Genomic DNA, 21,854 nt, shown 5'->3' on the forward strand with positions numbered 1-21,854 from the left:
CTCGAGGCGCGCAGGCTTCAATAGTTGTGGCACGTGGGCTCAGTAGTTGTGGCTCATGGGCTTAGTTGCTCCGTGGCATGTGGGATCTTCCCGGACCAGGGCTCAAACCTGTGTCCCCTGAATTGGCAGGCAGATTCTTAACCACTGCGCCATCAGGGAAGTTCCATAAATATTCTTAATATAAATATGTTAAGAGCTAAATGATATCAAGGCGTGGTCAGAGAATGGTTAAAGAGTTTTTCTAAGCTGTCCAGAGAAATACTTTATTGACATTGATTTCTATAGAAGTAGCTGCTGTTTCAATGAAATCATGTTCTAAAGGATAATTAAAATTCATTAACGTCTGAAATACCTTCCCAGTTTATCAGAAAGTATAGAGTATATAATAGCTGTGATCTCTGTGATATTCAAAACTAGGGCAAAGCCCATGATTAGGCCTCTGAACATCTTAATAACATTTATAAAAGTTCATAATTCACTTACGAATTAAGGGTTTCCATTTGATTGTTGGCAAAGGAATAATTGCATTTTCACTGTTGACAGATTCCAAGGCCTTGGGACTCGTAGGAAACTTTTCTGAAATTCTGACTGATGACTGCAGATACAGCTGGCCTCTGTACATTCCTGAATCAACCAGAACACTGTCAGTTAGGTTTAGAATCAAGCACTGATGATTTTTTTTTTTTAAAAAAGGTTCACTTTGATTTAATAAAATTAGATGAATTCCAGTTATTTATTCATGTGCTACATAGCTCTTTTCAAAGAATCACACCTGAAGCACTCAAATTTGACCCAAAGGTTATTCAACAACAACAGGGGAGGAAAGTTACACACAAGTTACAATGTTTCTCACTATATAATTTTTGGTAATTACTGAAAAACTCTTCCAGTAGGAAAATTCAAACAAAAGAAATCGTTGTACTCTTATGAAAGTAACAGCTTAGATGAGGTAACCTTTTCCTTAAGAAAACCTAAACACCTATCATTCAAGAGATACTGCTAACAATTCAATTAAATACTATCATAACACATGTGATATGTTATTTCAAATTCTTGCATTTCACTGAGATTGAGGGGCGGGTAGCACATTGACAGAGCTTAAAGAATTTTATGTGTATCTGACCACAAAACTAGTTCAAATAATTAGATTTGAGGGTTTTCAAAATGTAGAACATTGACGGCTTTCAACCGCCAAGCAGCACACCAGAATTTTGTTTTAATTTTTCAGATAAGTTGTGTAGATGCATAGAAAAAAATAAACATACCTTTAAGGGGGAGCAAACTGATACAGATGCAAATACAAATGTAGAAAGTTTTAGACTCTGAAGATACATAAGTACTGTGAAATCATGCTATGTAATGGCAACATTTTTAAGCCTTTTAAATATAGGTCTCAGAGAAAAAGAACCCGCTAGAGTAATTAAAAGTTTCAGAATTGGATAAATGAAAGAAAATTGCAGGAATAGAAATCAAAGTACAAATCTTAAGGCCAGAGAGTGTACTTAGGAATTGAAACTACTACAGGCACACCTGAAGTAGGGAGAGACAATGTAGGAATAAAATCTAGATGTCAACATGTACTATTGCTAGATAAGAGATATCCACTCACCCAAGTAAACACTGTTTTCTGTGGCTCCTCGGGCGGCTTCTACGATGTCTTCTTCATCCTCTAAAACTCCGTCATTAGTGGTGTAACTTGTATCATCAAAAAGACTGATGGGAATGACTTTGCCGTCCTTAACCAACCAGGCAGATGCAATGGGAGTACAAAACTAAACAAAAACGGAAAGGAAATTTTAAACAATTTCAAGCAGTATTTCTATGTATCCCAACTCCTGAAATACCCTTTAAAACCACATATTTCTTTACAAATTTTCACTTTTCCAGCTTTACTGAGGTATAATTGACGAATAAAAAATGTGTTTATGGTGTACAGTGTGATATTTTGATATATGTATAATTGTGAAATAATTAGCACAATCAAGCGAATTCATATATCCACCATCTCACAGTTATTTTGTATGTATGTGTTTTAAGAACATTTAAGATCTATTCTCTTCATTTCTGTTTAATATTCTGAGGAAACTCCATGATGTTTTCCGTAACATCTATGCCAATTTACATTCTCGCCAACACTGCACGAAGATACACTGTTGTACACTGTTCACCAACATCTTCACCAACTTTTTGACTTTTTCTTAATAGTCATTCTAACAGATGTAAAATCACAAATTTCTTAGAGCACAGAGAACAAGCTGAAAATCCAAAATGGCAGTCACTTCCTTCTACCCAACATGTTTGGTCAAACTGAGAAGGAAAGGAACATATTTATAAATCCTCAGTGGTTCTAGGTACCTGGTATTCCCACTCCAGACGTCCTCCTTTCTTACTAAAGGCCATAACTTTCCAATCAGCAACGGAGACCTTTATCACTGTGTCCATCACGGCAGCTTCCTGTTCTTCCACGTCTGAAATAATTTTAGACTGTTCTTTGTTTCCACTGGGCTTTAAGGTGCTTTCAATAAATCCGGCTCTAGTTTCCATGTCTGGAATATACCGAAGTTCAAAGTGGCCAACACTGAAATTCCACCTTAAATTTACAAAGGTGTGTTTTAGAAATTTACACTTAAATAAAGGACCAAATAATTAAGAACTCTTCTAGAGTGAAGAAGCAAACACTAAAACTTTGTGACGAGAAAGGGAACAACTCAACACAATCTTCTGGAAGGGAGCATGCTTGCTGATTTATGCCACAAGAGGGCGTAACTTGGTCCTGACCCTTTAGAAACAGTGGTTCTGAGAGTTGTGACCTGACAACGGCTACAGGACAGATTTTTCTCTTGAAATTAACAAATGTTCACATTTCCAAATCAGGATAATTTTCTCAAAACACATCAGTCACCCTAAAATAAGGTAGCTTGCAGTCTGCCTTACTTCTTAATTAAAGCCTGACACATTTTGTTCAAGTGCAGAGAAATTAACACATCCCAATAAACCAATGCAAAAGGCAAGACGAAAGCTACTGATTTTAGATTTTTATGAAAATACAGCCTCGAGAGGCAATGCGACCCAGTATACCAAGCCTGAAGGTCATACCACCTCAGCTTCAATCTCAAAGATCTGGCCAGTCATTTAACCTTTTTTGAGTTTCAGTGTCCATATCCATAAAGTGGTATTAGCAATGTCTCCTCTATAACTAATACATAGGAAAATCACTTATCTGTTGACACTATAATGGTCTTGACACTAAGATATAAAATGGCCCTAGAATTCCGACATCTGTTGAAAAACAGATACTTAAGGAATATGGATCTTAGATGCCAGACTCTTCCCATTCTGATAACTCAAATTCCGTGAAGTTGAACATCTGCTCCTATGGTAGCTGAGCACCCAGCAAGCACTCAAACACTTAAGGAAACAAAATCCCATCAGGATAAAGAAGGTTGGGTTGCCAGCAGATGCAAAGTCCAGGGAATGTAGAAAGAATACATTCTTCACTGAATTTGAGAAAACAGTTTTCAGGAAAGGAAACTGAATGATACTGCATCAGATTAGACAACATCTGAAAGTCTGCTTCACTTTCAAAAGATAAAGATGGGATCTCAAATTCTTTTTACTGCGCAGCAATTTAAAATTTAAATATTAGGTTTTGAAAAGTCGAGCATGTGATTTACCACCAGCATATCTAATTCAATCACATTACTTTAAATGTAAAAATTTACATTATTTGAAAAAGGAAACAAAACAGTATTTGACCAAATAAATTAGGCTTTAACACTTTAAGAAAATACACTAAAATATTATTTTATAATTGAGGTGGTGGTCACACAAACCATGAAACTACCTACTAGAGAGAACTGCAGGGTCAAACAGACCCAAGTGAAACAAAGCACATCAGCTTTGTCTTAAGAGTTTTCTGCATTCTGCAAAGAACTTGGATCAGTGAGATTGCTATGAAACATATCATTAACCTAAGACTAAGCTAATATATAGTCACTGTATGGGACTCCTCTTCATTACCATATCCTAAAGCACATGGTGAGAAGTTCACTTCAGGATCTGTTAAAAATCATGAAGCTGTTTTAAATTTAGGGGCTTCATTTCTCTTAAAAGAGTAGTATGCTTTTGGGGAAACAAAATAGTTCAGAAAATCTCCACAAAGAAAAAGCTGATGAATTCTGGTCTTGTCGTACTTCTAAACCCCAACAGCAACATTATCTGAATACACACTTCTCACTGCCACTACGAGGGCCGACGGCTCTAACGGTTTTCTGGGTGCGCTGCAGAAGCAGGATATCTTCTTCTTGTTCCATTTCATCATTATCCCATTGGCGACAACCCAAAGCTGAACAGATGTACCTCACCTGAAAAGACAGATGTAAAATTAGTAAAGAGAACAAGTTACAGGAGATCAGAGACAGTAAAAGACTCTCAACAGTTTTATAGAAAGTAAAAGGAAATTGAGGAAATGTGTAAAAAGTAGCCAAGCATTAAGAAGCAACAGCTAGGGGGCTTCCCTGGTGGCTCAGTGGTTAAGAATCCACCTGCCAATGCAGGGGACACGGGTTGGAGCCCTGGTCCGGGAAGATCCCACTTGCCGCAGAGCAACTAAGCCCGTGAGCCACAACTACTGAGCCTGCGTGCTGCAACTACTGAAGCCCACGTGCCTAGAGCCCGTGCTCCACAACAAGAGAAGCCACCGCAATGAGAAGCCCGTGCACTGCAACAAAGAGCAGTCCCCGCTCGCTGCAACTAGAGAAAGCCCGCGTGCAGCAAGCAACAAAGACCCAATGCAGCCAAATATAAATAAATAAAATTAAAAATACACAGTTTCCGTTAAAAAAAACAAAAGGAAGCAACAGCTATACTATATAGCACAGGGAACGCCACTCAATACTCTGTAATGGCCTATGTGGGAAAAGAATCTAAAAAAGAGTGGATATATGTGTATGTATCACTGATTCACTTTGCTGTACACCAGAAACTAACAAAACATTGTAAGTCAACTGTACTGCAATGAAATTTTTTAAAATAAATAACCTGAAAAAGAAAAAAAAGCAACAGCTAGATTACCACCAACTCCTAAAATGAAACATTTAGAACCATAAAAGTACCAATGAATATTTATCTCTGAGAATAAGTCTTACTTTGAGCATTTCCATGGAAGAAATGAATAACTAGTTGTGATCTCTTAGTAATAATATCATTAATAAAATTCTAGGTGCATTTAAAAAAAACACCTCAGAATTTCCATATGACGGAAATATTTAGTTTTTAAAAATCTGAACCTTTTCTAACAGCTGCCGTATTTTCAAGTACTTCTTTGAAAACTTCACTCAAAGGAAAAGGAAGATTCTTTGGAATGATGTGACCAAATCCTCACAGAAAGAAGCATACCTGCTAGAATACCAGAATTTTGGAGCAGCACATCAAATCAGAGACCCAGGTGACGGGGTTCAATCCCATTGTTTTACTGATGAGAATACTGAAGGAAACAAAGGATCACAAGGCCGCCTCAATACAATACACATGCAGGTGGCTGGAGAGGGCAGAGAAGCCTGCAAAGGGCCTATGGGCCTAACACTCAGACAAGGGATCCTTAAAGTTTGAAAAACTTGAGGGCCAAAGATCTTTTTTCTATTCTTCCTTATTTTCGTCTTAAGTCTATATACAAATATTCAAGTATCAACGTATTAAGGGGTTAAAAAGAGATTTTTACCTTTCCAAAAAGCTAATTAGTTATTCCCCATAATGGAGTTTTAAGACCCAATCTTAGAAGCAGACCATCTCCTAAGAGCTAATAATGGAGAAAGTCTAGGTCACTAACAGTATGACTTTTTCTTCACACAGATCTAAGTCAAATCTGACCTTGGCAGTTTCTGAACCTTTGAAAGTCTTGGTTTTCTCATCTGTAAAATGAGTACAAACTTGCCTCTTGCATCCTCTTACGATAGGCTCAAACTAGAGAAATAAGTAGTAGCAATTATTCTTATCATCAGGATTATTATTCTTCTTTGGAGGGTTCCTCATCTATCCAAATGAAAACTGTAAAATGTAACCATCAGAAATATTGTGATGATTTCAAAATAAGGCGTGAAGAAGGCACCTGACATACAGTAGACCACCGTTATCCATTCTCTTCCCCCTGCTATTCCTGGCTCTGCTGTTCATTCTGTTATCTTGGATAAATTTAGTTTCTCTTAATAATATTCCCCCTTTCTACTTCACAGTTCTTTTATCAAAAGAAATGATATCCTCAGGGGAAAATTATTACAAAGCTCAACCAGTAATAGTACAGTTTAAGAAATTATCTCTTCTATTCCTATTTATTTTGATTTCTCCCCAAACTGAACATTTTTACTCACCTTTCCGCTATATGCACTGAGTCCATATGTAGTGAGAGACTTTCCTCCAACCAAGACAACATCATCTCCAAATTTATAAGAAGATTCAAGAAGCGATTCAACTGTAAACGGAACTGTTTCCATGCTCTCACGGTCCCGGTCCCACTGGAAGAGGTCTCCATCCAGGGAAGGAATGATCATCTTATTCCCAAATACCTAAAATAAAAAGCTAACTTTTAAAAGGATTTTATGAATGGATAAAAAAGATGTGGGTCATGTAAACAGCAGAATACTACTCAGCCATAAAAAGAATGAAATACTGCCATACTAGAGATTATCATACTAAGCAAAGTAAGACAGAAAGAGAAAGACAAATATCATATAATATCGCTTATATGTGGAATCGAAAACACGACACAAATGAACTTATCTACGAAACAGAAACAGACTCACAGACATAGAGAATAGACTTGTGGTTGCCAAGGGGGAGAGTGGGTGGGGAGGAATGTTTTTGGGAGTTTGGAATTAGCAAATGCAAACTAGTATATATAGGATGGATAAACAACAAGGTCCCACTGTATAACACAGGGAACTATATTCAATACCCTGTGATAAACCACAGTGGAAGAGAATATGAAAAAGAATATATATATGTATAACTGAATCACTTGGCTGTATAGGAGAAATTAACACAACATTGTAAATCAACTATACTTCAATAAAATAAATCTTAAAAAATAAATTAATAAAAGGACCTGAACTGTTAAGAGTAGGAACTAAAAGCCGTAGTCTCTCACCGGAGGTACTCAGGCCTCCTGAGCAGCATACGAAACGGCACAGTTCATCCACCAAAAGCAACTTAAAAGAACCACCCATCTCTCCTGGGACCCACAGGTACACTCCAGTCTGGTTTTCCTCAAACTCTGTTTGCCACGAGCCAAGCGTGTTCCATAACAATAAGGGAATTACTGAGGAGAGTTCTGTGACCAAGTGAGTTCAAGAAGAGGTTACTGGGCTTCCCTGGTGGCGCAGTGGTTGAGAGTCCGCCTGCCGATGCAGGGGACACGGGTTCGTGCCCCGGTCCGGGAGGATCCCACATGCCGCGGAGCAGCTGGGCCCGTGAGCCATGGCCACTGAGCCTGCGCGTCCGGAGCCTGTGCTCCGCAATGGGAGAGGCCACAATAGTGAGAGGCCCGTGTACCAAAAAAAAAAAAAAAAGAAGAGGTTACTGTGGGAGTTCTTATAGTGATTACTATGTTAACGTATAATATGATTTTCTAGTAAAGGGATAGTTTATGCAGCACTTTCCAAGTCTATTTTGTCCAGGCCAATTACCATCATAGGTTCAGATCCAAGGAACACAGGTTGATTTACGCAGCATCCCATTCTTTCTTTTATTCACTTTCTCAGATCTGCTATGAGCTAGAAGCCTGGTAACCAAGCTTACTGATTTAATGCTCTTAGCTGTCCTTCCTTCGTCTATCAATGTTAACTGAGGACCTACTACATGCTAGGGACTATTCTGTTGCTTAGGATACACCAGGGAGCAAAACAAATTAAAAAAACAAAACATTGCCATTGTGGAGCTCAAACTCTGGTATCGGGAGATAAACAACGTAATAAATAATTACAGAGTATGTTAGGTGTTAAATGCCATAGTGAAAAAACTAGAACAAGGTAAAGGGGGAACGGATAAATGTGTGCATGGGAGGGGACAGGACTTGTCAGTAATGGTTAAGTTCAGGGTAGGTCCCATTGAGAAAGTAATATTTGAGCAAAATCTAAACATAAGCGTTAACCCTGCTGATACCTGCGGAACAGCCTTTGCAAAGGCCTTAAGGGGGAAGTGCACTGTGAGGAGGAAAGGGAACAGGTTGTAGAGGCAAGGATGGAGGTGGGGAGAGAAGCAGAAGGCCGGAGATGATAATGGTGGTGCTGGTGGTGGGCTACAGTGCAGCTGTTGCCTGCGGTTAGATTTGGGATATAACTGGAAGGTAAAGCCAACAGGATTTCATGGTGGATTCCCTGTACGGAATGAGCGGAAGAAAAGCGCTCAGGATGACTCTAAAGATTTTGGCCAAGAAAATCTTGTTTCTTGAGAAAGAGTTAAATTAGTACATGACTTTGTGACACTGGCCTTCTGGCATTTCAAAATAGACACAACTCGGGAATTCCCTAGTGATTCAGTGGTTAGGGCTCGGCACTGTCACTGCGGTGGCCCGGGTTCAATCCCTGGTCGAGGAACTAAGATCCCGCAAGCCGCACAGCGCACCAAAAACACACAAAAAAACAAAACAGACACAACTTGACTTATTTCAGCTAATGACACGATTATTTTCCTGATCATCAAGGCTCAAAAATCTGGAAAAAGAGACTATGAAAGAAGCATGAGTTTAAAAACCAGAAAACCTCCAGGCAAATGTCGATTTGCTTTTTTAAACAAAATTTCTCTATGGACTTCTTTGTTCCTTAAGCAGCAGAATTCCTTTCTTTAAAGGGATACTTACGGGGATATTTTAAAGAGATCCTTTTCAGTCACAAAGTGTTCTCCGTTGATGCTCAGCTAATATATCCCCCCCCACCCACCCCTGCTGTGCCCCACACCCCTGGGGTTCTAGAAGACAGGTTGAAAAACACGACTCTAATCCACTTCTTTCCTTCATTTTGTAGTTCAAATCCTCTATCTCCTGCCTGAACTATTATAACAGCCTCTTTACAGCTCTTAACTGGAAATTCCCTCAATCTAATCTCTGCATATCTTCTAGATTAATCCCTGAATCAAAGTTAAGCTTGTTATGACACTATTCAAAAATCCTCGACAGCTCTCCATTATCTTCTTACTAAAGACCCCAATTCCTAACTCTGACATACATTCAAAGTCCTCTAAACGTGACCTCAAACAACCTTTTCCTTGCTGTCTTTCACTTTTCCCCACGTGGGTGGAAATCAGGTGCCATTACTTAAGCAGGATGTTTAATGTTTTTACTGTTATTGTTCAGCTACGTCATTGTCAATGTCATTTCTTCTCCCTGGAACATCCTCCTGTACCAACCCTGCCCTCTGAAACCCTATCTGGCCTTCAAGCTAGCATCACTTATGTTTTTGCTGTGAAATCCAAGAAAATTGTAGCAGCGTAAGTTCGCTGACAAAAGCCTTAATACTGCACTTTTTGCTGTAACTGTAAACTGAGACACCATTACAGTCTCAAAAATTGTTTATTGTACCTCTAACAAATATTTATCAGGTATACTAACATGTATACATTTATGCTTATTCAGTGGCTGTAAAAGTAATGCACTCAAACCTAGTGCCCAGATTTTGTTATCTAATTCCATTCCCCACCGAAAGAACAAATGCTCCTGAGAGAAACGGCTGCCTCCAGGGCTGGGGCAGGGCAGGTACAAGATGAGCCTTTAACATCTTATTAGTCTAAAAAGTAAAGATATGCACAAAAAAAGACGGAAACATGTCACTGACCACATCTGGAATTTAAGCACCAGAATGATTAAGTACTGAATTATAAAACATTGGAAAAAAATAAGGAATTTATGCATCCGCACTGATAACAAATAGATAAAATAAACAACATATGGGGGAGAAGAGAGGGCTTTTACTGCAATGAAATGCCAAATGTCTACTGGTAAATATGAAGGGAGGATTGGAGTTGGAAAAATTAGCATCTTGCAGACATCATAGCAAAGACTGCAACAGGCAAAAATCAGCCATGGTGTTAAATCTAGGTGAAAATTTGGATGAGGAGCAGGATATTTGCACTGTCTTAAAGTATCTTCCCACAGGGCTTCCCTGGTGGCGCAGTGGTTGAGAGTCCGCCTGCCGATGCAGGGGACGCAGCTTCGTGCCCCGGTCCGGGAAGATCCCACATGCCGCGGAGCGGCTGGGCCTGTGAGCCATGGCCGCTGAGCCTGCACGTCCGGAGCCTGTGCTCCGCAACGGGAGAGGCCACGACAGTGAGAGGCCCGCGTACAGCAAAAGAAAAACAAAACAGAAACAGTCCTTATATAGTGGAGAATTCAGACAATACCTTGACTGGATGATCAAATGAGTGACAGACATGATACCCTGAGAAAGGATGCAACACCAGCCATGCAGCGTTCTGTGCCAAGCATACACAGCCTGGACCTAATCACCAGGAAACATCAGACAAGCACAAAATGAGGAAAGTTCTATTTTTTTTAAATATCAGTAAAAGATAAGAGAGACTATATTCTTCAAAAATGTCAATGTCCCTATATACACTACCAAATGTAAAATAGATAGCTAGTGGGAAGCAGCCACATAGCACAGGGATATCAGCTCGGTGCTTTGTGACGATCTAGAGGGGTGGGACAGGGAGGGTGGGAGGGAGGCTCAAGAGGGAGGGGATATGGGGATATATATATATACATATAGCTGATTCACTTTGTTATACAGCAGAAACTAACACAGCATTGTAAAGCAATTATACTCCAATAAAGATGTTTAAAAAAATGTCGTCATACAAGATAAAGTCTGTGGGGAAAAAAAATCCAGATTAAAAGAGGTTAATGTAACAAGTAAATGTATTACCTGACCCTAGACTAGATGCTGTACTGGGAGTGGAGAACGCTATAAAAGACGTTATTTAGGTCAACTGATGAAACTGGAATATGGACGGTAAAGTGTCCATATAAATTTATGAAGTTGATAACTGTACTGTGATTATGTAAGAGAATAGAGAAATTTCCTATTTCTATTAGGAAATGCACACTGAAGCATTTAGGAGTAAAGGGCTACAATGGATATTTATCTTTAGATGTTTCAAGAAAAAAAGAGTATGTGTGGGGGATGTGGAGATAAGAGAGAGAGAGACACAACTCAAATGATAAAGCAAACACGTTCTTAGCAGATAAATCCGGGTATATAAGGGTTGGGTTTTTTTCATACCAAAAAGAGTGCAACTTTTTGTAGTGTGAAATTATTTCCAAATAAGAGGTTAAAAAGAAAAGAAAGACACTCAAGAGCCTTGAAGGGGCTCTGTAACTAAACTCGGAAGGCTAGACCATTAAACTGAAGGCTCATCATAATTCTGGATATTTAAAGATCTCCAACTACTACTCTTATTAAAAAAACATTTGATTTTTAGTAAGCTCTCAAATGACATCAGTATGTATGTATACCATACATACATATGTATACCACCTCATATTATCTTAGAATTTTAACATTACTATTTTATTCTTTGCTTTCTTATATTTCTTGATAACAACAAATAAAAGATTATATTTTCAAAAATTAAAACTTTTTATTTTTATCTTCTGTAGAATGTCCAACTTGAGGCTGTCAATAAGAACAGATTTAGGTCATAGTTTATATACCCGACAGTAACAGTATTGTAGTATTTAGCCAATGTGATCTCTCATTTTAAGTTACATATCAGTTAGAAAATCAAGTGTTTACTGTTCTCTACCTCCCATATTATGTTAGGTATTCTCTATTCCATTTACTAGAACAATAAATTCAAATTGTGATAAAATTAAAAAGTAGGTATTGTCTGGTAATGTCAACAGTACTACGGGTTGAGTACAAATAGGGAGAGCAGGTGTGCCTCACTACAAGAAAGAGGAAGAGGGGTTAGTGGGTCTCTAGTAAACAAATAACATTTATTTTTACTTGTTTCCTTTTCCATTAAACAACTTCTTTTCCCCTAAAGAAGTAGCAGGTCCTTAGGGAACACAATGGCTTCTAAGTGCAACCGCCCCCAATCCCCCCAACAAAAAAACAAACCAGAAAATCCATCAAACAAATAGGAGCTAAAATTCATCATTGCTTCCAAATGTAAAAGAAAGCAAACTTATTTGCAATTAAAAATATGGCTTAAACAACCTAGAAGATTTCACGTGATTGACCATGTTGAGAAAAACTGCCTTATTTTAAAAGAAGAGTGCAAAACCCAAAACAAAAAAGCATTATGATTCAATACTCAATCATGTCATATTCCTGGACTGTGATTTTAAAGTTCACTTTTAAATAGCTGCTCTTCACTAATTGGCTGCTCATGACTCATACCCACGGCTGCTAACCTCTGCACCAATCGCTGTGAAGTCTTTCAGGCTGCATCTGTGAAAGCAGATGGTGTGTTTTCCTTGAGAGCCACAAGAAGAGATATATGCCTGCAGTTCAGGTAGAGAGATGACATCATCCCTCAGAAGAGCATTACCTCACCCTCCCAGCATAGGAATGAGTCACCCGGAGAGTCAACTGCAAATCTCTTGGTATAAAAAAATGTAGGTTATGGTGATGCATTTTCCCATTCCACTGATTTGCCTCTGGAAGCTGCTATTTGTTCTGATTCGCTGCTCTGCATCTCAAACTAATTATGTGACTTGCTTCCCACTTCAGTCATTTTTAAAAATACAAATGCTTGTTATTTGGGGTTTTTCCCTCTATTTGTTTTTCCCTGTTAATAATTTCAAAATAAAAGGTTTGTCAAATCAGCTGGCAAACTCGGTACCTAAGATCCAATCAAGGTCTTTAACCACGCAATCACAAAGCAGTTTAGCAAAGTAATTCAATTACCGTTTCTGAACAATCTCTAACTGGCATAATGAATACCAGTGGCACATGTAATCAAGGACTCTATTTGAAATCAGAATGTGAGATAAGAACTCTATTTTAAGTGGCAGAAGGAACTTCAACTGAGAAAATAAAGGAAGTACTACTACTAAAATGAATATAACCAGCAATAAAAACAAAAATTCTTCTAATATGCAAAAATATATTTTCATTCAGTTCTTCCTTCTTTTTCTATGCAACTACCTCCCCACCCACCCATCTGCAACCTCCCACCATCAACACATACACTTTTGGGGGTATATTCAACTTTATTGTAACTTAATATGAAAGTTTTGAAACATAAAATGTAAAGAGATGAATATAATAAACCCCCATGTATCTTGTCACCCAGTTTCAACAATCATCGACATTTTGCTACTCTCCACCCATCCACTACATATATTTGTTAATGAGAGTATTTTAAAGGCAATCACAGGCATCATGTCATTTCACCTATACATACTTCAGTATTCATTGCTGAGAAGCAACTACCATGCCAATGTTACATCTAACAGAAATAAGAGTAATTCCTTAAAATGATCTAATATTCAAATTTCCCTGATATTGCAAGACATACTATAGAATTGGTTTGCTTCAACAAGGAACTTCAACTCCACATATTATATTTGATTCTTTTTTTCCCCCTATAAGGGCCCCTTTCACTCATTTTTCCGTGCATTGATTTACTTGAGAAACCAGATTATTCACCCTACAGAATGTCCCACAGTTTGGATTTTGCATGTCACTTAACTTGTTCCTTTATTCCCTGTATTTTCTAAAAAAGTGTAATTAGGACTGGAGCTCTGATCTGATGCAGGTTTGATTTTTTTGGACAAGACTACTTCACAGGTGGTGCTATATACTTCCTATTATAACAGAGGTCAGCAAACGACAGCTCTCGGGCCAAATCTGACCCAGTGCGTGTTTCTGTAAGCAAAGTTTTATTGGAACACAGGCACGCTCATTCATTTCTGTATCGTCTATGACTGCTTTCCCACTACAACTACAGAGACCATATGGCCCGCAAAGCCCAAGATATTTACTATCTAGCCCTTTACAGAAAAAGTTTGCTAACCCCTGAGTTGTCGTGTTTGTTACTATTAATCAGTGGATTTAAGGGAGTCAGCCTGACCCCTCCATTTTAAAGTGTCCCACCAACTTTTCACCATTTTAGTATCAATTGATGATCTACTACTTCAGTAAAATAATAAAATAATGACTTCTAATTCTATCATTCTTTCCACATTTATTAGCTAGAATTTTTCTATGTAGAAGAACTTTCCTCATTCGGCTGTGGAAGCTGGATTTGTATACACTAGCATTTTCTCAAGTAGTGACTCAAATGAAACACTTTCAAATCCACAAAGTTGTATCCAGTGTGTACCCTAACCAAGAAAGAGGGAAAACGATCACACTGGCCCTGACGGTTAGAAAATCCAAGTCCCAAATACGAGCTCAGCAGCAGTAAGAGTTAAAAGGGAGGAAGGGGGAAGAAACAGTGAAAAAGCACGTGGAGAGATGCAGATTCATGAGACAGAGATAAGGAAAAATGGAGATAGACTATCTGGGAAAAGGATGGAAAAAACCCAACTACTCTAGGATATTCATGAAAGGGACACCCTTTCTCCCTCCTACCTCAGGAACTCCAAGCACCCCTGGTATAATACAACAAATGATGCTTCCAATGATGAGCTCAGGGCTTAGTTAAAAGATAAAAGTCACCAAGATTGGGAAGATGTAAAATACATGAAAAACATTTCATTGAAAGTGTTAAATTGTTGACTTTTTTTTGATACCCGGAAATCCCCTTTGCCCAGAACAATTACTTTCCTTGCCACGCTAGCTGTTTTGGAAACCGAGGTAGGGCGAGGCAACAGCAGGCACCCAAAGTATGAAATGGAAACGTGTCCACGGGGAGGTGGCTGCGGCTCATCCAGCCCCATCCCTGGGTCCCTGACTCCACCAGCCACTCACTAATGTGACCTTGGACAAAAACTAACACACTACTCTTTTACAAAATGCCTCAAATTAACTTACTGCACTGGATCCTCAAAAGCACTCTCCACAGCTTTTTGAAAAGGTATGTCTTCTGATCCCTAAACTACCAATGACTGTTTCTACCACTCTGGGGATCCATAGGCCTCCTGCTTTTCTCACTCCTTCCCCTGTCCCCCTCAATTCTTCCAGAGTCAAAACAGAAAGGGTTTTTAACATTTTCTTTTGCTGTAAGACTTTCAATGAGACTTTGATGAATCACAGGGTTCTCTTAATGAGGCATCTGCATTGTTAATTATCTATATTTAGAAAATATTTATAAAGAATTCACACCAACTAACCATTGGGGAAATGTGGAAGAAAGAAGGAAAATCCCTAAAATCCTACTAAAGCCAATCTCTCCTGGAAACCCTTTCTTCTCTCTGACTCATCACTCTCTACCTGAATTTTAAAATGTTAGGGAGGGACGTCCCTGGTGGTGCAGTGGTCAAGAATCCGCCTGCCAATGCAGGAGACCTGGGTTCAAGCCCTGATCTGGGAAGATCCCACATGCTGCGGAGCAACTAAGCCCGTGCGCCACAACTACTGAAGCCCGCGCGCCTAGAGCCCGTGCTCTGCAACAAGAGAAGCCACCACAATGAGAAGCCCGCGCACCACAACGAAGAGTAGCCCCGCTCGCCACAACTAGAGAAAGCCCGCGCGGCAACCAAGAACCAACGCAGCCATAAATAAATAAATAGACAGATAGATAAATATCCTTTAAAAAATTTTTTTTAAATGTTAGGGATTCTGAAAATTTGGTTGGAGGTCATCTTCTCACCCTACTCTCCTTCCAGGTGATTGCTCCTCTCAGCTCCCAGGACACGAACACTTCTAAATTTTCTCTTCAGCCCAGACTTTTCCTCTGAGAGCACCAGACCCACGTATGCACAGGCTTTCTTAACATCTCTGTTAAGGTCACTCAAGGTCAAGGTCACTCGGCACTCACCACATCTAAACAAATTTATTTTCTCCCCCTCTACACCTGTTCCTTTTCTTTTTCCTTTTTTTTAAAGGGGCCGGGGAGCAGTCTCGGAGGACACTTTTATTTTTATTTACTTATATTTTTTTAGCCGCACCAGCGGCTTGTGGGATCTTAGTTGCCTGACCAGGGATTGAAGCCGGGGCCCTCGGCAGTGAAAGCATGGAGTCCTAACCACTGGATTGCCAGAGAATTCCCCCACCTGTTCTTAATTTACTACTAATTTCTCCTTTGGTCTTTTCATTTCATAAAGACGTCCCTCCTTAAACTTCTCTTCAATCCATCACTTCACTCCCCTCACTTCCCCGGTCACCTTATCATCCCCATCTGTACCAGACCTGGTCTCTTAACTAGTCTCCCCACTTCTGCTCTTCTTCCTCTTCCAGTCCATTCTCTACGGTCAGCAGAGACTGACTATATAAGTGGTCAGTAGTCAGTAGACTACAGGAGAGATTGATTCTAGAAGGATTTTAGGGGTTCACCTGCTTTCTCCCAGATTGATCATTCCTGCTGCAAGGCCTTGATGCCAGCTGTTTCCTCTCCCAGAGCAGTCCTTCCCAGCCTCTCTACCCATTTCTTGCAGCTCTTTCTCCTCAGAGGATCTCAGTCGTAAACATAATTTCTTCTGAGAAGCTTTCTCTGACTTCTCTGACTTCCCAGCTGGGAGGTCAGGTATCCTTGCTAAGTCTCTCTTAGTTCCACCTGTCCTTGTGACAGTTACCGCAACTCAATTATGATACTGACATTATAATCATTTCATATCCGGCTCCACAGAGTGTCATGTAAATTCCATGATGGCAAGGATCTCATCTGTCTTGGGCATTGCTGTACCCCAGCGCACAGCCCTGCAGGATTCCCTGTCCCCTTAAACACCAGTTCAGTTTTGGATGTGGTAAGTTCAAGTACCTTTGAGTCTCTCACTAGGGTTAAGAAGCAGTTAAGTGCTCACAATGTGCTGAGCGCCATGCTAAAGTCTGCTCTCTGTATGAGGTCTTTGAGTGATTATTCCTGATAAAGCACATTAAGAATTATAATGATTAGAGCAGAAAATGCAAACACATTGGTAAGTATTGAGGCATTTCAAAAGGCATGAAATATCGGAAAGGGGGCAAGAAATAAGCACAAGGATCTAGGGTTGAGTCTCCGTTTTACTACATCAGACAAACCTCTGAACCATTTTGAGCCCCAATTTTCTCATCTGGAAGATGGGGGTTAATAAGAGTATTTTATAAGGCTATGTTAAGGAATAAATAAGAATGGATTTGATGTCACTTTGCAAACTATAAAGTGCTAGTCAAGCAATACTTGTCAAGTAGATGTAATGATCCAGGGCTGCTATTTTGAACCTCTAAGGTAATTCGTGTGTGAGTGCATATATACATACACTTGTTAAAGAAAAAAGTTAAAAACGAAAATACAAACTCTTAATCTGACTATCTATAGATTCATCATAAGCCTTCTTTTATTCTCAATAAGGAAACTTCAGAAATGACTGTGGTTCATTAACACTGAATTTCACACATTGCAAAAAAGCTTTTAGAATTCAAATAGTCACTCCAAGAGTAAATTCAAGAGAGAGCAGAAAGCTTCATTATGCCATGTCAGTAACAGTTGGCCCTTGAATGTGCGTTTGCACTGCATGAATCCACTTACAAGTGAATTTTTGTCACTAAGTACATACTCCAGTACTCCACGATCCACGGTTGAATTTGCGAACATGGAACTGTGGATACAGAGGCCCACGGAGAAGTTATGTAGGATCTTCCACTGCATGAAGGGTTGGCGCCCCATCCCAAAGTTGTACAAGAGCCAACTGTATCTCTTTCCCAATCCTGAATTCACAACACCCATCTAAAAACAAAGTCTTAAAACTATATAAAGATGAGTTTGATATAAGAATTAAATACATCAAACTGTGACCAGTCTTTGACTCACCAGAAATCTCTATCAGCCCTAAAATTCTCCTTTGAATATAGAAGTTCTGAAGGTTCATAAAGTACTTTGTTGGCCAAAAAGATAAACAATATTAAAGAGAAGTTAACAGGCATATTTTTATGTATTTTAGTTCTTCAAAAATGTTGCGCTATATATCGAACACAAAATAGTAACTCTTAAAGTAAAATGAGCAACTGACCAGACTACTAGTTGACAAAATTGACTATTTGTGACTTTATGAGAGAAAAAAAAAAGATGTTCCAACATTGTTGTGTTGAGGAAACAATTTTTTAAACATTTCCCTAGATTTCAAGGAAAACACTGAAATTACCATGATGGGGAAAGTAAAGGAAGCTTATCTGCTGAAAGTAAAGTGTTCCCAGGAATCATACCTCAAAGACTAAGGAGGAGGCATCATGGTTTACAACTAGTTACGTGATCTAAACGTGAGGGATTATGAGATCTTTCAGTAGATCTGGATATTAGTCGAAGAAGGCATCCCATGTGACATGCTTAAAAGGAAATGTAGGTTAAAAAAAAAAAAAAAGAAAGAAAATGCAGAAGAAAAAAGAAATCCTGAAGTGAGTTGGTATTTATGATCATCAAAGATTGTGAATTATTGACCAAGAGCAGTGAGATACCAAGTAGATAGTTATTATTTCATTCTTTCTTTCCTTAACCTATAGTCAACCTACAAAACAAAATACCTCCAGGAAAACAACCAGGTTAATTTTTGAAGTATACTTTTTGCATTCACGGTGAAAAATACAGATTTAAGTACCTATCTTTGCCTTCACTTAGATTACTATTCGTTCATAAAGGAGATAAATAATGTGCACAAGAAGTCAGTTTCCTACAAAACAGAGTCAAATCGATGTCTCACCTGGCAACATGTGTGCTGGAATAAATCGATCTAGTTCACAGCACTGTTTTCAGCCATGCTAGGGGATTAATAAAACAAAATTAAATCAAAAAACGGTTTCATTTCTATAATTAAAAGAAAAGCAATTAACCTAAGCAATTATTTAAATATTGGCTTGCTCCGTGATTGACCGTGACTTTTCCAAATAAACCACCATCTTAGATGGTGCTCATCTAAGGCTCAAATTGTGCTAGTTTATGTACAGATGAAAGACTGCCAAATGACCAGACATCTTTCAGTATAGACTATTTTTAAAACAGATTACAGATCCTTTTTGAATAAAGCAATACTCAAAACGGTCTACTAATGGACCCTTGGTGAGCAAATCAAGTAGCCATTAAAAACGTACTCTTTTCAAAAGATCCCCCCCCAACCTATGAAGGCCCTTCTTCATGACTGCAGTCTGACTCTACAGTGCGCAGGCGGGAAAGCTTCAGCATCATAGCTGTCTGTTTCTGCACCTGTCTGAAACAGAAAGGCGGTGTGTCCCTTGGGGAGAAACATGCCTAAAATAAAATAAAACAAAACCCCAAACTCTAACTATAGACTTAAAAGAGAGTTGTTTGTTCTTTTTAAGAGGAAAAAAAAAAAAAAAAAGGACATTTTAACAGAAAACTGAAGCAAAAAACAAATATGGTATCTCTAAATAAGGAAAAGGTAAAGGTATTCTCTAAGGACAGACTAGTTATACATACACAATTATAATATGCATTCTAAATACAGATAAGGAAGAAGGTCTTTGTATTTATAAATGTGTTCCAAAACACAGAGAAGCAGACAGTTCAAGGATATTATGTCTACTTAGATTTGGTGAACTGTGATCCAAATGCCACCCAGAGGGCTTCCCTGGTGGTGCAGTGGTTGAGAGTCCGCCTGCCGATGCAGGGGACACGGGTTCGTGCCCCGGTCCGGGGAGATCCCACATGCCGCGGAGCGGCTGGGCCCGTGAGCCATGGCCGCTGAGCCTGCGCGTCCGGAGCCTGTGCTCCGCAACGGGAGAGGCCACGACAGTGAGAGGCCCGCGTACCGCAAAAACAAAACAAACAAACAAACAAACAAATGCCACCCAGAGACCCCAAAGAAAAACTATGCTAATATGTCACAAAACAGAATTTTAAGACAATCAATGAGGAACCACTGCCAAATCTCCTTAGTGCTTTTTCAAGGTTGAATCTGCATATAAATTAACAGTGGAAAGCAAATCAGATTTTACCTCAGGTGGTCCTTCTGAAAATTAAAAACAAAATTCTTAGCTATGATCAAAAGTATTAGATGTAGAACCTAGGGGCACATGTTAAAGGTAACAGAGTAAACCTTAGGTTCATCATTTATTCTAACACACACACACACACAGTTTTAGCTTGGTTTGTTCAGTATTCTTTTGAGGAAGCTTATAAATACCTAGTCAAGAGGAAAGAGCGGCAAGTCAGATCTGTGTCCCATGGCAACCTTCCTGCAGCATGCAATGCATAATGGAACTGTCAATCTCTCTTATCCTTTGGGAACTTATTTTTTCCTTAACATAATCAAAACATGACTAAAGCAAAATAATAAACTATTTTATATGCTTTTTGATCAGAAAAGGTTAAGGACATCATGAAAGCAGGCTGACAGGCAATGAGATATGTACCTAACGGTAATGGATTTGTGCCATTTTTAAAAGAATCCTTAAATGTAGTAAAAGGGGAAGTTAAAAAATTCCTCTAGATAATTTATATGGGTGTTTCATGTGTTTGATGGTACCTGAGTCCTGAAGTTAGGACAATCTTTCGAAATTTAGTCCCTGGTGGTCCAGTGATTAAAACTCTGCGCTTCCGCTGTAGGGGGCGTGGGTTCGATCCCTGGTCAAGGAACTAAGATCCCACATGCTGCACAGCGCAGCCAAAAAATTTTAAAAAACAAGAAAAAGAAATTTAGCCCAATCCATAATTTTACAGAGAAGGAAATTAAAGCTCTACTGAAATAATTAGCCGGGTCACAGAGCCAGTTAACAGCAGCATCAATACTAGAACTGAAGCCTCTGAATCCCAGTGCCTCCTCCACACCACACGGCCTACAAAGTTCCTGTGATGCTTTTACTTTATTATTCTAGCAAAAGTACATGTGATCCATAACCAATTCCTCTATCATTAATAACTTAAAAATTATTATACAGTCTATCAAATCCTTTAGCCTTCAGCTTCTCATTAGATAAGTCACTTTAAGGATCAACGCACAGAGAATACATCTTCCCTGGCCTTCTGAGTTTAATTGGTTTCATCTTTGTACCACTCTTGATGAAAGGGTGGAGAAACTGACATTCTAATAGAGGAGTCTCCAAACGGAGCCTCCAATTGTCACCTGGGTGGTTCCTGCTACATCTCCCCACCAGTTCCTGCCTGCTGTACCCAGCTCTCCTCTGCACACTACCTATCCTAGCAAACGCTGAGCTTCAGACAGAGAAAATTAACTATTTCTCCCAGAAAGTTAGGGACCATCATAAAATTGTCTATCAGATGCATTTAGAAGGGTACTGCATCCAATCTGGGGCATTTCAGATAGCAGTTTCTGTTCCTCTTTTGATGGTGTTTTGTCCAGCTTCTGAACATAACTTCTAGATACTGAGCGATGCACACCTTGCTGAATAACAGGTGACCCAAGCTCGAAACACAGTCCTCTCTCCTTGCTAATGTTTATAACCTTACAAATACTCTCATAATGGTGATATTTCTATTATATACTAGATCAGTCGTTCTCAAAATGTGGTCTGTGGATTCTGTTTGAGGTGCAGAGGGCCAAATGGTTTTCATAAGAAGGTGCTATTTGCCTTTCCCTGGGGTGCTATTTGCTTTGATGGTATAAAAGCGACGGTGACTAAAGCATGAATAAGGTACCAAACTCATAGTCCTGGCATCTTCACTGTCACACACTCGCAGCAAAAAAAAAAGAAAAAAGTTTCACTCGAGAATGTTCTGATGAAACAATAAAAGTTAATTTCATTAAACTGTGACCTGAGTACATATATTTTTACTATTCTGCCCGACTAACCAGGAGGTGTACATTAAGG

The 21,854-nt window shown here is 39.1% G+C and overlaps 1 protein-coding gene across 4 annotated transcripts in view; it reads right to left on the reverse strand.

The window, feature by feature from the left end:
- EIF2AK3 (eukaryotic translation initiation factor 2 alpha kinase 3) overlaps positions 1–21,854 on the reverse strand; it is a 67,131-nt gene that overhangs the window by 27,058 nt on the left and 18,219 nt on the right. For 2 of the 4 annotated variants that reach the window (XM_024743760.1, XM_024743761.1), the window contains exons 3-7: positions 6,366–6,560; positions 4,231–4,364; positions 2,356–2,590; positions 1,610–1,772; positions 484–624 (exon numbers count right to left, since the gene is read on the reverse strand). In XM_024743760.1, coding sequence (XP_024599528.1) covers positions 484–624; positions 1,610–1,772; positions 2,356–2,590; positions 4,231–4,364; positions 6,366–6,560 — 868 coding nt within the window. Of the gene's footprint in view, positions 1–483; positions 625–1,609; positions 1,773–2,355; positions 2,591–4,230; positions 4,365–6,365; positions 6,561–7,141; positions 7,383–18,769; positions 18,834–21,854 lie in introns of those variants that run through there. The other 2 variants (XM_024743764.1, XM_024743763.1) reach the window with 2 other exon arrangements.

Source organism: Neophocaena asiaeorientalis, unplaced genomic scaffold, assembly GCF_003031525.2.
Source record: "Neophocaena asiaeorientalis asiaeorientalis breed wild unplaced genomic scaffold, Neophocaena_asiaeorientalis_V1.1 scaffold114, whole genome shotgun sequence".
In the NCBI taxonomy this organism is placed as follows: domain Eukaryota; kingdom Metazoa; phylum Chordata; class Mammalia; order Artiodactyla; family Phocoenidae; genus Neophocaena; species Neophocaena asiaeorientalis.